The sequence below is a fragment of the Calidris pugnax genome, unplaced genomic scaffold, assembly GCF_001431845.1.
Source record: "Calidris pugnax isolate Ruff unplaced genomic scaffold, ASM143184v1 scaffold103, whole genome shotgun sequence".
In the NCBI taxonomy this organism is placed as follows: domain Eukaryota; kingdom Metazoa; phylum Chordata; class Aves; order Charadriiformes; family Scolopacidae; genus Calidris; species Calidris pugnax.
This window is the reverse complement of record NW_015090990.1, coordinates 11,421,478-11,436,309: the sequence shown is the minus strand read 5'-3', so window position 1 is coordinate 11,436,309 and position 14,832 is coordinate 11,421,478. Positions and strand designations below refer to the sequence as shown.

The 14,832-nt window shown below is 34.9% G+C and overlaps 1 protein-coding gene across 4 annotated transcripts in view; it reads left to right on the top strand.

The window, feature by feature from the left end:
- Positions 1 to 14,832, top strand: part of TTN (titin) — a 247,953-nt gene that overhangs the window by 91,318 nt on the left and 141,803 nt on the right. For 2 of the 4 annotated variants that reach the window (XM_014954162.1, XM_014954161.1), the window contains 13 exons: positions 257 to 466; positions 575 to 652; positions 767 to 793; positions 1,437 to 1,484; positions 2,416 to 2,472; positions 2,564 to 2,641; positions 2,925 to 3,179; positions 3,814 to 3,906; positions 4,461 to 4,538; positions 5,230 to 5,298; positions 5,903 to 5,986; positions 6,228 to 6,290; positions 6,552 to 6,629. In XM_014954162.1, coding sequence (XP_014809648.1) covers positions 257 to 466; positions 575 to 652; positions 767 to 793; positions 1,437 to 1,484; positions 2,416 to 2,472; positions 2,564 to 2,641; positions 2,925 to 3,179; positions 3,814 to 3,906; positions 4,461 to 4,538; positions 5,230 to 5,298; positions 5,903 to 5,986; positions 6,228 to 6,290; positions 6,552 to 6,629 — 1,218 coding nt within the window. Of the gene's footprint in view, positions 1 to 256; positions 467 to 574; positions 653 to 766; positions 794 to 1,436; positions 1,485 to 2,415; positions 2,473 to 2,563; positions 2,642 to 2,924; positions 3,180 to 3,813; positions 3,907 to 4,460; positions 4,539 to 5,229; positions 5,299 to 5,902; positions 5,987 to 6,227; positions 6,291 to 6,551; positions 6,630 to 6,959; positions 7,041 to 7,613; positions 7,692 to 8,319; positions 8,398 to 8,617; positions 8,699 to 8,892; positions 8,977 to 9,291; positions 9,391 to 10,555; positions 10,634 to 12,421; positions 12,497 to 12,672; positions 12,748 to 13,001; positions 13,086 to 13,344; positions 13,408 to 13,724; positions 13,803 to 14,043; positions 14,119 to 14,832 lie in introns of all 4 variants that reach the window. The other 2 variants (XM_014954164.1, XM_014954163.1) reach the window with 2 other exon arrangements.

The following is a 14,832-nucleotide window of genomic DNA, read 5'->3' as shown; positions in this document are numbered from 1 at the left end:
GGCTTCTCTTGTATAATTTATCTGCACAGCAATCTTGGTATAATTGTACTCTTATGTCTTCTGATCTTCATTCTTACATAGAAAACTTCACAGAAGATGGAATCTCTTTCTCTTACTCAACTTTTTCAAGATCTTTTGTTGTTATCTCTTATTATGATGTAGCTATTATTATGAAAACAATACAGTACGGGAATTAGATAAGCTAAATGGCCCAGTGGTGCATAACAATTGATATATTTTTTGTTTCTAAACACAGCGGAACCAATTCAGTTCACAAAGAGCATACAGAACATTGTAGTGAGTGAACACCAGTCTGCAACCTTTGAGTGCGAGGTGTCTTTTGATGATGCAGTTGTGACATGGTATAAAGGCCCCACTGAACTGACAGAAAGTCCCAAGTACAGCTTCAGAAGTGAAGGTCGCTGTCATTATATGACTATTCACAATGTCACTGCAGAAGATGAAGGTAAAAATGCATGGATTTTTTGTGCTCATGCCATTCTTTTATCTGATTTTGTTGTCTGTGTTTTTAATGATAAAGGCATATAAATTCCAACATCCTTGGCTATTGCAGGTGTATACTCTGTAATTGCTCGCCTTGAACCAAGAGGAGAAGCAAGAAGCACTGCAGAGCTCTATCTGGTAACCAAAGGTTAGCAAATTTATTAAACAAATTTTTGATCATAGCCATCTGCAAATTTGTGAGTTTGAAACATGATCCTGGAAAAATAAATAGTCCTAAAAGAAATCTAATATTCTTTTGCAGAAATTAAACTGGAATTGAAGCCACCAGGTAAAGATCGTGAGCAAGACTGGCACAAGATCATGTCTATACCCTGTCATAGATTTGGTGCATTGCTCTGCTTTATTTTTTATATTCGAATCTTTTTTTCCTGGTTATAATAAGTCAAATCTACACCCTGAAAAATTAGTTCTCATCCATAGATATGAGGAGGTATTTATTCTCATAAATAGTAGCAATGAATACTGTGATAACCCCAAAATCAGTGCTATTAATGTCCTTGGGTCCTAAAAATGAACAAAAGTTCATTTTTATTTGAATAACTGAGGAGTACAACAATTAAGAGGTACCAATGAACGGATTCAATGTCATCTGCACAATTGAAAAGAAGTAACCAAGGAGGCAAAGTTGGTAGCAATCATCTCCTTATGATACATAATGAGATTCTTTTCTGAATGTTTTTAAGAGCCTGCTCCAAAAAATGCAAGAATTATTTAGAAATGAAATGAAACAGTGTATAGTTTGGCCAGACTGAAAGATTAATGTGATTAGTTATCTATGGCTTATTCTTGAGGAGCAAGTTACAGTCTTTGTATGCTAGAACAGAAAGATTAAAGCACCATGAACTACTACTTTTGGGGGCAGCATATTCAAATCTACCTTTTAAAGTCAATTAAACATCTTGATTTTCTAGATGTTCCTGATGCCAAGGTTGCAGTTCCACCTCAAAAACCAGCTGAAGGTAGGGTAATAAAACCATACTTGTTCATAGAGCGTTTTATATCTGCAATGAAGCACCAGGCTGGTGGGAATTTCAGAGAAAGATCTTGGGCAACTCAGTGATAAAATCTGGTTAATTGTCTCTATACAAATATGATATGAGCAAAGCTTGGATTGGATAGGCTTGTTTTGCTGCATGGAAGGTGAAAAACATAGGCAGTAGTAGGAAAGAAGTCTTTTCTCTTTAAAAGAGTTTGTCTGGGGTTTTTTGTCATCCGGTTTTCCTATCTGTCTCTTATCCGTTCCATCTTCCTTTTATTTCCATTTTCTTCTGATGATGATTCTTTATTTTCAGCTTTTCTTCTTTTCACCATAGAAATATCTTTTAAACAAGTTCTCTGAATTACTACCCTCTGGGAGGAAAAAAAAAACAAACACAAAACAGGAAAAATAAAATACAAATATTCTTTTAAAGCCATAAAATGGATTGTGTGTTTATTGAAAATAGTCTCTCCCCAAGCTCTGATATTGGACCACAGTCCACAAACATTACGTATATTTTTGTTACATTGAATAGTTTATGGTGAACCTCAGAAGTTCAGTCTTCTTGGTTTCATTTCCAGGATAATTTGGTAAAAGCTTGAAGTATCAGTAGGACAGGAAAGATTTGATATTTAGATGAATTATTGTCAGCAAAAACAGGAGAGTGATGACAGTAAATAAAATAAAGCTGAGAAGGGTCACAGTTCAAATAAAGGTAGACTGGGAATTACCACTTAAAATGTATTCTTCCAGCTACAGTAAGCTGTCAGAATGAGCACTGTATTTGCTTTTATTCTGCAGCTGCAATAAAATAATTTCATCTATTTTCCAACTGCACTACAATTTTTCTTAATTTACAAGAAAACATCGTACTCACATTTTATTCTAAATGTTTCATTTTTTCCCACAAGCTGCCCCTATTCCTATTCTTCTGCCTCTTGTTCCACCACCAGAAGAGAAAAAGCCGGGTAAGAATACCTAAAGTATTTGGACAGTGTTTCACTATGACTCTTGGTTGGGGTTTTTTTAATTTAAATTTTAAAATATATTGTCTTTAAGCAGAAAAAAAGGTTCCAGTAAAGAAAGTTTCCAAAAAGGTGGTTAAAAAAGGTCCTGAAGAAGTCCCACCACCTAAAGGTAACTTTTTTTTAAAAAAAACTTTTCTAAAAATACTAAAATTACTATGTGGAAACCAGGCACTTATTTCAAATTACCATCAATCAATGAAGTCTATTTGATTTTTGTCTTTATGTTAAAAACGTACCCATTTAAAATCCAAGCTGATTCGGACTGCTTAAAAAATAGTCACGTCTTTAAACAGACTTTGAGAGTGAAATAATTTAATTAACTACATACATCCAATTACATCTTGCAGATTCCAGATTTTTATATGACTAATCTATTTATTACTTGTTTGAAGTTCCTGAGGTGCTGCCAGAGAAGCCCAAAGAGATTGCAATAACATCCATAGCAAGGAGAGAAGAGATTCATGAAGAAAAGAAGGAAATATATGAAATGCCCAAAGAAACTTTTGAAGAATGGGAAGAAGATTATGGAGAAGACCATGACTATTATGTTAAGGAAGAAGGCTATGATGAAGGGGAAGAGGAATGGGAAGAAGCTTATGAGAAAAAAGAAGTGACTTACGAAGAAAAACGAGTCATTCATGAAGAAGGTATTTTAATTATCAGACCAATTTATTTCTTTTCTCTTCTCATTTTTATTATTTAGGCCCACAAATTTTGAGCCAGACAGCTTTTTTTTGATTTTGTTTTCTGTTACAATAACTTGAACCTTAATATGCTGCCAAGTTTTAAGTGGCACTTGATGATAAGACAAGGTATCTAGTATGATGAGTTATAGATGCAGATAGAAATGGATACTCTGTAATTTGGTTGCCAATGGACTCCAGTTTAGGACACCTTTGAAACCTACTACAATTTAGCAATTTGTAAGGATACGTGTCATTTTTAGTAGTTTTGAATATTTCTCCTGTCATTTTCATGTTTTCTAGATTTAGGTTAAAAGTCTCACACATTAATTGCTTGTTGTTAATAGCTGTATTTTGCAACTGTTTGCATGTTTTAACTCTCTTGGGTAGTAGTAACATGTCTACCTCTAGGAAGAGAATTTGGCTCTAAAGAGGAACCATCAAACCTGAAAATTTTATTACAACAATTGGATCTCCAAAACCCTCTGTGTGTTTTTCAACTTTATAAACTTATAATGGTGTAACTAATAACTTTTGTGTGTATCGAGCCTTTTGATAATGCATTTTTTGTCATTAAGCAATGTTATTATTTTTAAAGTGGTTGAAGTTCCTAAGAAGCCTGTACCTGAGCAAAAACAACCAGCAATTATAGCAGAAAAGAAGGAAAAGAAAGAAGTAACAGTTCATAAAGGTATGACTTTGCTGCAAAAATATCAGGACCATGCAGATTAATATCTCTTATGCATCTCCTTCAACCTGAACTGTGGTAGTTATTCACATTTCCTTGAAAAGGGGAGAATTCTCTTTATGTTGGACAGTGACATGAGCAAGGGTCATGGAAACCCATCCTCTTCTCCCACTTCGTATTTTCAAGCAGAGAGAGAATAGTGGCAATGGTGGTTGAAGCAAACCAAGAATTGCTGGCAAAATCAAACTGAGCTTCAGTTATCTTTCCTTCTCCCTGTATATTAGCCTTGGGCATGGGTGGTGCTTTTGAGCCAGTGAACGCTACACTTCTGAGAAGTGTCTTCCATTCAAATCACTGCATATCTCTCAGAGGAGGGTGGGCCTGATCAGCTGTCTCACAGGTCCCTTCAACACCACTGAACAATGCACTGAACAATGTACAAGAGGCACAAAGGTTATAACATCCTAAACAAGAAAAAAGCCAGTTCTACCTGGTTTGTGTACAGAAAATAATTTGCGAGATTATTTAAACAATAAGTATGTCTGAATCACTTACAGTTGTCAAGAAACCTGTCGATGAAAAAGTGGAGATAACCACTCAGAGGGTTGCAGAAGAAAAAGTCAAACGGGCCGAGGGTAACTACTGTTTAATTATCTTAATGTCACCTTTACATGAAAGTAATGGCTACTATTACTTAGCTGATCTGCATACGCTTTGTCTTCATTTAACATTGGTCTGATAAATTTTTCAGTCTTTGAAATATCTAATATAACTTCTGCTGAAATGTATAAAAGGAAGATGAAAAGCTTTTTAGGGGAAAATATTAAATGCAGATACTAGCTACTAATGCTTTAAGAAAGGAAGTGAGTATAAAATTGCACTGGGTGAAACGGTGTATTTCACTCTAAGCTGAAGATGTAAATCCCCATCTTCCTCAGATTTCTATCTTGACCTGTCTACCAGGATGTCTTGGTTAATTGTTTGGGTATGAAATAAAGATGCGTCCTTATTTTCTTGCCAACCACCTCCTTTTGTACAGCATTTCCCATTCTGCAGCAGGAACCTTTTGGCTGCAATTTAATATAAGTCAGCATATGACCTGTGTACTAATGCCCTGAGTTACCCAGACCCATTAGAAGGTATCAATAAATGGAAACAAACACATTCCTTCCATTGCTTAGCATGATTCCAAGGAGCCTGATTTAGCTATGAAGTTAGATTATGTTTGTCTTGTTTGTTGTTTTTTTCAACTTAATTGCTAGATAGCTGTAGATCTATTTTGATCTCTTTGCTAAATTATGACTAACAAAATTTTAATGCCAACAGTTACCAAGAAAGTTCTACCTCCAAAACCTACACCAATGATTGTTGAAGAAAAAGTTATGAAAAAGGAAGGTACAGATCAGCATCTTTCAATTGCAGTTTCCATTTTCTTCCAGCACTCTGTATGTTCTTGTGCTTCTTGTCAATATGTGGACCTGTGTATGCACCTGGACTGATTGCAGTAGTCATGCTGTGACTACTCTCAGTGTTTAGTTAGTATGTGTAGTTTCATAAAGTCTGTTTTTAACATGTTTGTGGCTAGCCTTTTGATTCTTGTTTAAACAGCATATGGGATATTGCAGTGTGATTTAGCTTTTTCTTCATCTATTCTGCCTGCTGGCCTATGCTTACATAATAATGGCCCAGTGCCCCAAAATTTCTTTGAAGAACCATTTTTGTATTTCTTCTGATAAACCATTTCCAAAAGCCTGTGCATGCATTTATTCTAAATTTTTGGGTTAAAGGTGTCTGCGTCTTTAGTCTTTAACGGATACTAAATATTATACTTGTATGCTTGTTTTGTGTTCAGTATTTCAGAATATGAATACTGACTGTCTAAATATGTTTAAGACATAAATGTGCAATATAGATAAAGATTTGATAAAAACTTACATGCTGACTACCACTAATGTGGATCTAGAATATAAAATACTAAACCAAAATCCTATCTTTAAAGTACCGACAGTAGAAACATGGACTGTTTCAGAAGAAAAGATGTCGGTTTCTGTCCACAGAGAAGAAGAATATTCATATGTCACAGGTATGTACAAAACCAAAAATCTGTGCACCCAAAACAAAACAGTATTTTAATCCTACTAGATTGTCTTATAATCTATTCTTATGTATGGCAAAATACATATTTAGACACATCATATGTCTTTCAACATGTATTGCTTCTTTTTGTGTTCATTGTGTTATGTAGCCTCAGTTTTTGTTAGATTCATAGGCACCAACATTTCAAATATTTCATCTTAACATTGTTTAAATGCTTTTCTTTGAAGAGCCAACAGAGCATGAGAAAACAGTTGAAGAAAGATTCTTTGAAGCTGTTTACCCAATTGAAGGTAGATGGATTAAGAATGAGAGGCTAATTAATGTTTAAGATTTTTTAAACAATTTGCATCTATAGTTAATGAAAACTCATTGTGAGAATTGCACATGCTATTGGTTTTCTGGATGAAATATTTTTTAGATATTAGCCTATGTGTTTCAGTGACTTTTGTGTACTGAACATACATAATATCTTCTTAAAAGCTTTTCAGATTTACTACAGACACCACTATTTTTCATCTCAAAATTTAATATCTTTAAAATTCCTTTTGTAGAACATAGGGAAGCTGAAGAGGAGCAAGAGGAGGAGGAAGAAGTCATTTCTACAGAACTGGAGGTCCCTCACGTTGAAGGTGAATAAAATCTTTGTATCATCATGCACTCCATTTTTCTGAGATTTCACATTATCTGCCTGCACCAGTCTTTACCAAAGGATAGAATATCAGAAGTGAGATCTTTCCATCTCTCTATGGCACTACTCTCAAAAGCTCAAGCCCTACTGCATTTCTAAATCTAATTCTTCATCACTGCTTTAAATAACTCTTTGAATAGCTTTCCTTTGAGATGAGCATAATGTATCTGTTCAACAAATCAGCACATCTTTTGCTTATCCAGGGTACTGAAAGTAGTCCACTGTGATATTTTTACTGTCTCTTAAGTTTTCACCACCTATCTCTTTAAAGTGCCTGAGATACCAAAGAGGCATGTTCCAGAAGAAAGAAAAACCGTTCCTGTCCCTAAAAAAGAAGTTCCACCAGCTAAAGGTATTTCTACTGCCTTAGTAAAAAGAACCAAAGAAACAAACAAACAAAAAAAAACCCGAACAACAAACCAAACCAAATTTTCTTTCATAATATTTTATTTTCATGTTTTCTTGTATATATTTGTGAATTTACTGTGGCTTTGGTTTTGCATTGTCTTCAGATGCATTATTTGATTTTGCATTATCTCCATACTTTCACTTTATCATTTGGGCTATAATTTAGCCTACAATTTGCTCTTTTCTCAGCTTTGGCCCTTCACTTTCCTAAAAATCTTGTGCGTGTTGTTTGTATTTAGGTTGTGTGGCTTTGCAGAAAAGAGTAGGATGGTTTTACTTCAATAGAGTGCAGTTAAAGGTGATAGTGCAGAAATGTTAACATTGGAATTTTATACTGTATCATAGTCTCTTTCCCATATAGTCCACTGTATGTCCAAAAGGTTGTACATTCTATTGTGTTGCAGTTGCCCATCTCTTTGTCCAGGCACTATATTCTATAAAACAATCTTGAATAACTGAACTCTGGATAAACGGTCCAAAAACTAAAGCTCTCTCACTTTGACAATGTTTTCCAAAGTTCCCGAAGTCCCCAAGAAACCTGTTCCAGAAAAGAAAGTTGCTGTTGCTAAAAAGGAGGTGCCTCCCCCAGCAAAAGGTACAGCATCTTTTAAATGTGGACTTTAACCATCCTGTACTATTGTGCTGTTTTTCTAACTACTGTTCACTTCTCAATATAAGCATATGATAAATATAGTCTTTGTGTATTGTGCTGTATGTCTGTTCTCATCTAAGACAAACTATAAAGCCTTAGAAAGATTACTTAAACAAATTTTAATACCTTTTAAGTTCCTGAAGTGCCTAAAAAACCTGTGCCTGAAGAAAAAGTACTTCCCAAAGAAGAACCTCCCCATGTCAAAGGTATTCTTAGTGATGGAGTTTTTATGGTTGTTGTTAGCCTGTATGTAAATATATTTGTGTTAGACATTGACTTATTTTTTTTAATGTATCGTTCTCTGTGCATATATAACACTTTTTAAGGCCAGGTAACATACTTGAACACCTCTTTCTTCAGTTAAGAAATCAATCTTAAAGCACTTAAGAGACTTCCAGAGTCTGGTTTGAATTTTTTTTCCCCAAAATGTGTTGCCCTTGTCTCATACTTTTCCATGTTAAGTGTATGAACGTGTTATGTGTTGTGTATTGATATTCTTATAAATGGATTAATGAAATTCTGTAATACTCCAATAAATCTTTGAAAAATCTCACATTTTATCTTTTTGAAGTGCCAGAGGTGCCTAAGAGAGCTCCCCCAGAGAAAAAAATTGCTGTTCCAAAAAGAGAGGATGCCCCATCACCTAAAGGTACACATAAATAAATAAACATCTTTTCTTGTTATCTTAAGCATCTTCTCTGTGTCTAGTGTTGGGTTTTGTTGTTAAGTGAATCTGGTTTTAGTTGTACTTCATTAAGACTAGCTACGTATCTTCTGTGTCAGTTTTGTGCATAAATGTGCTATAGATGTAGCCTTAAAACACCTATAATTTTAGTTACTTAATATTATTATAATTCATATCTCTGAAGTGCCAGAAGTACCTAAGAAACCAGTTCCAGAAGAAAAAATACCACATGTTCCTAAAGTAGAAGAAGCTCCACCTGCAAAAGGTAAAATATTGTTCACTGTCATATAATTTATTGTAGTCTTTAGAACATTGCATTTGTCTCAGCTTGCTCAGCTGTTGTGTTTTGTAAGCAGAATTTGTCCATGTGTAATCTTTTTGAATGATACATTTCTGTTACATGATGCTTTTGTCAGTTTTGCACACTTCAGGTCCTAAAACTAAATACTTGTTTTAAAGTGCCTGCAGTTCCTAAGAAACCTATCCCTAAAGAAAAAGTATCTCCTGCTGTTCCTAAAAAAGTTGAGACTCCTCCAGCTAAAGGTATGCTTTCCAGTAGAATCAAAGAATATACTTATATAAATTTCTCAGCTTCTGTTTGTGTGCTCTATATTGTACCAGTCCTTGGTTTTGTGCTTCCACTGTGAATTCTGGTGTTCTGATTTAGTAACAACGATTCATAATTCTGTGTTGTATGTGTTGTGCAGTACATATTATTTCTACATATTGAATCTCTGTTCTGTGTTATGTGCTCAGTACCCTTAAGCAATTCTTTGGAAACTTAGATTTAGCATTTTGAAAAACTGCTTTCACAATGGAATTAGAAAAGTATACATTTAATACTATTATCTGTCAAAGTGCCTGAAGTACAGAAGAAAGCCACTTTTGAAGAAAGAGTACTTATTACAGAAGAAAAAATATCTGTTGCCATTCCAGAGGAAATCCCATCACCTGAAGGTACACTATAAGCAGACAATAGTGAGAAACTTGTGCTTTGCCTGTAAGTCTGTCATTCTAAGACCAAGATCAAAATACACAAGAATTTTGTGTTAGTTACCTTGTATGAGTCTTGTTTAACAGAATTCCAGGCAGCTAAGAGCTTCCTGGCTGTCAGTTACCATTTCAGTCTTGAATGCCAGGATCCCACTTCATTGACATGAACGGAAACTCTACCACTGAGTACAATGATCTTCAGATCAGGCTTTCATGAAATCATAGTAAGAAATTTGGATGTATAGTGTTGAGATTAGACTCTGTTAATTAGCACTGTAGCCATCCATTTTGTCACACTACCTACAAAGGTCTCTGTAGCCCTGCAGATAGCAATACCGTTTCTCTCTGTGGTGTCAGCTTCTCACCAGCTCTTTTAGTTCACATTCTTGTATTCAGGGAAGGTTGAGATTGATCACTTTAAGTTAGTATAATTTCACAAAATATCTGCTTCAAGATAGCTTAAATCAACATTCTGACCATTTATATCCCATTAATAACTAACCAGTCAAGAAAATTTACATATTCTATTAAAAAGCATAAATGAGTTTTTTAAAGCAGATATGGAAGTTATTTATCTAAAATATGTACATGCAAATATATTTTCATATGGATAAATGCAGTGTTATTTTTTTTGTCTCCTGCAAATTAATCTTTTACCCCAGAACAAATTGTTTTCCCTGATACAGTCACATTTGAGGATGTGTGTATGCCAGACTTTCCTTAATTCTTGACCTACCCTTCTCATCTTGTTACTGTCCTCCTCACTTTATGTAGCTGGATTAAGGAGTAACCTCTAACTCTTTGATTGTTGTTTTCCCCCTGCTTAGCTGTTGGAATGAGGAAGTTTGGGGACCTGAGGTATTCTGATGGACTGACAGTTAACCAGTGAAAGATATTTGAGAGATACAGAAGCATACAATAGCGTACATGGGGCATGAATAAAATACATCATTTAGAGCAAATCATACATATGTCTGTGCACAGCACTTTCTGTACTGTATGCATATCTGTCATTGTCATAGAGAACTTGTAAGAATTGGTCTTCATCTTGTCCATCCATCGATCCCTCGCTCCTTCTATACATCTATCCCTTCATCAAAAATAGTAAAACTAATAATTTTCTTTAAAGAACCAACAGTTGAAGAATGGGCTGAAGAAGAAATGGAGGAATTGTCTATTTCCATTCACAGAGAAGAGATTTCTGAAGGTATGACGATAATTCTGGAATACTAGGTGTCATGGTTTAACTCCAGCCAGCACCTAGGAACACACAACCGCTCACTCCTTGTTCACCCAGTAAGGAGAAGAGGGAGAAAAAGCAGGGCGGGAGGAAAACACATAAGTTGAGATAAAGACAATTTAATAGAACAGTAAAGGGAGAAGAAAAAAAAAAAAAACTATGAAAGAATATACAAAATAAACAACACCAAGTGGCTCACACCACCCGATGATTGATTGCCCCGCCCATCCTGAGCAGTGATTGCAAATTCCTGCCCCCAGGCCAACCCCCATTTATATACTGAGCATGACATCTATGGCATGGAATATTCCTTTGGCCTGCTTGTCCTGCCTATGCTCCCTCTCAGCTTCTATGGAAAACTGAAAAAATCCTTGACTAATGTAAACATCACTTAGCAACAACTAAAATGGTATGTGTTTTCAGCATTATTCTCATACTAAATCTCAAACAGAGCCGCTACTAGAAAATAAATTAACTCTATCCCACCTGAAACCAGGACTCTAGGCAAAAGCAAAAAGTCATTTTTGTTTTGTACCAAAAATAGTGTGGATTAATATCGACTCTATTGATAAAGAAAAAATTACTACTACATAAATATGTTTCATATCTTATAAGCTTTAATGATAAGAATGTCTACAATTTCTATTTGAAAAGTGTAGTAGTTAATCCTGTTTTGATACAGTGAAAACAATGAGGTATCTCTTGAAGGTTGAGAATTATCAGCTCTTTTTTTTTTTTTTTTTTTACAAAAATTCTCTGTTGGAAGTTCCTCTTCCACCAGGCTGCCTGGATGAAGGAAAGGTCCTTCAGAATATCACAGTGCACTCTGTTTCCTCACACTATTGCATTGTAAAATAACTAAATTGTTTCCACCTGTAAATTTACTGGTGGTAAGATAATGGTGTGAAGGATGACAACATACACTTATTGACTCAATTTCTATTACAAGCGACACCGTAAAAAGTATTTTCAAGGGATGTTTTTAGTCAAGGAATTTTCTTGGTACTTGACTTTCTCAAATTGAAGACGCTTTCTCAAAGTGTATGAATTCCAACATTAGTGAAGGACTGGACAGAGGAATGGAAAGTGCTGATCAAGTACTTCAAATACTAAGCATTTTCAAATTACACAGAAATATAAGATGAAAGCTCAGTCTCAGTTCCATTTAAGTTGCTTGGACTTTTTCCATTGGTTTCAGAGGGGGCAGGCTGAGAGAGTTGGGGTTGGAGAAGAGAAAGCTCCAGGAAGACCTTATAGCAGCCTTCCAGTATCTGAAGGGGGCCTACAGGAGAGACGGGGAGGGACTCTTTATCGGGGAGTGGAGCCATAGGATGAAGGCTAATAGTTTTAAACTGAGAGGGGAAATTAAGATTAGATTTAATTAGATAAGATTTAAGAAGAAATTCTTTACTGTGAGGGTGGTGAGATGCTGGAACAGGTTGCCCAGAGAAGTTGTAGATGACCCTTCACTGGAAATATTCAAGACCAGGCTGGATGGGGCTTTGAGCAACCTGGTCTGGTGGGAGGTGTCCCTGCCCATGGCAAGGGGATTGGAACTTGATAATCTTCAAGGTCCCTTCCAACACAAACCATTCTATGATTCTATGATTTTGTAATACCAGAAGTGTCTGTTAGTAAAGCACACTTCTTATTCTTGTCTTACAAACATTTTGTGGCTTACCAAGGCCATAAAAGCATCAAAATAGATATCAAATACTTAAACTCAAATATTTTTTTCATTTTACTCTTTTTAAGTGACCGAAGAAGAGTCTTACTACATAGAGGAGAGGGTAACTGTTCCTAAAAGAGAGGAAGCCCCACCCTCTAAAGGTATACATTCTGTTCATTACGAAATATTTCTTGTTTCGCCATTCTCAGTGTTATGTTGCCACTATATGTTTATCCACATTTGTGGTTTGGTTTGGCTTTATTGTATTGAGGAAATGTGTGCATGTTATAGTTACACTACTCCTCTTTGTAAAACTATATGTTGTAATCTTTTAAAGTGCCTGAGAAGCATAGGAGAGTTGTCCCTGAACAAAAGGTTCCATCTGCCCCTATGGAAGCTCCAGGAGTTAAAGGTATAATCTAAGTCTTCATCTGGGTGATGTATCTTCAGGAGGATAATGTTTGTCTTACTGTATTGTCTATAAATGTTGACATGGGTAGTGTCTGCTTCCAGTGATGAATGGTTGTCTGAGATTCCATCTTGTACTATGAAAATTATTGTTTGTGTTAACTCAGTAAAACACATTGTGATATAGTAGACAATTGCAAATATTACACTTTAATATTTTTTTTCATCTTTCTTCTCATCTTACTAATTTTTCTAAAGTTCCTGAAGTTCATAAGAAAGCAGTTCCTAAAGAGAAAGTACTTGTCCCTGTGCCTAAAAAAATGGAGGCTCCACCAGCAAGAGGTATATCAGTGGTTTGTTCCTGTTGCAAAAAAATGCTTTTTTTGCTGCATTCCATCTTGACATATATGCATGTTGTTAAAAAAATATATCTCATGTATCAAATTTCTTCAATATTAAACATAGACATATGTCCACTTGTTTACAATGTGGCCTGTGGCCTGTGTCGTGTTGTTGAGATTTATGTGTTATTTCATCTTTTATCTTATGCCTGTTGGTGAAATCAATCAAATTTTCTAAAGTTGCATAATCTTATTTTAAGAACCTGCAGAAGAACGGGTGCCCACTCTTGAGATAGAAGTTGAAGAACCTCCATCAACCAAAGGTAAAAAAAGTAAAAATGTTATTCTCATGGAGATTTTTTGTCTGGCATTGCAGTTTTCACCTTGAGACATTTTGCTTGTATAAATTTTTGTTTATTATCTGTAGCTTCTGTCTGGATCTCCTCTTCTTTTGACTAGTTACTCATCTTTGTGATAGAGCTGTAAAGTACATTCTTATGCAGTGTCTCATTTTTGTTACTGTTGAAGTTTGCTTAGCATATTCTTTTTAAAATAATCAGATTAAGTAGAAAAAAACTTACATATGATGTCTGCATTTCAAATATTGCAATTAAATATTCCTACTCTTATTATTTTTAAGTGACTGCAGTGCACAGGAAAATTATTACAGAAGAAAAAGTTGCAGTTGCTAAAAAAGAGGAGGCTCCACCAAAAAGAGGTATATAATTTTTCAGAGCTACACAAGAGAAGTCTTATTTCAGAATACTGATTTATATTTATTATGTCTAGTTGTCTAGCACAAGCTGTAATTTTAAGTGTTTGATGTCTTTTTTTTAATTTGTCTTGAAGAAATGTCTGCATTTGTGTTCTGTCGTCTGATTATGTTCGTAAACTGTGATTAATTCAAAATCTTTTAAAATAAACTCTTTCTTAAAAAAACCCACCTAATATGTCAGCAGTTCCCAAGAAGCCTGTGCCAGAAGAGAAAGTATCTGTTCCAATTTCGCGGAAAGTGGCAGCTCCAGCAGCTAAAGGTATACAGGTTCTTCTGAAAGTAGAGAAGGCTTGTAAATGTCTAATGTCTGTGTGCACCATACTCACCATCTGCCTCATTAATCAAATCCCATTCTCTCTTGACTTGATTATAAATGAAAAGAACCTTTCTCTTGTCCCCTGCAAAAGAATGCAGAAGGTGACAGAGAGCTGTCACGCACTTGCATTTATTTAATTTTCTAGTTACTATTTAACTTCATTGATTACTCTATCTGCTTAAGAGCTTTGGAAAGCTGAGTGAAGACATTTATGCAATGAAGAAATTAAATAAATATGAAACATTTAGAAAAAACCCTAACAATTCTTTATAACATTTTCAATGTTCAGTCAAGAGTTTCAAACTTACAAGTATGTCCTCTGTTTCTGTGATTTTCTTATGTTTGAAAAGTGATATTGTTATGTATCCAGTACATGTGGTATTTTGTGGTTTAATTACATTTCTGAAGAGCCTAGAGGAAAACTATTTAGGTCTTACTTTCATCTCAATGATTCCATCTTCCTTCATTATGTGTGAATATGCTGTTTGGTTTTTGATGTGTTTTGGTCTATATATCTATTATCCTAATATTATATGTATTATTTTAGTTGACATTTTAATATTTAACTTTATTTCTGCTGTTACTAAAATTGCAGGGTGTTTCAAAGTGTCTAATTTATCTGGGGAATTTATTCCTGGAAACCCCCAAACTTGTAGT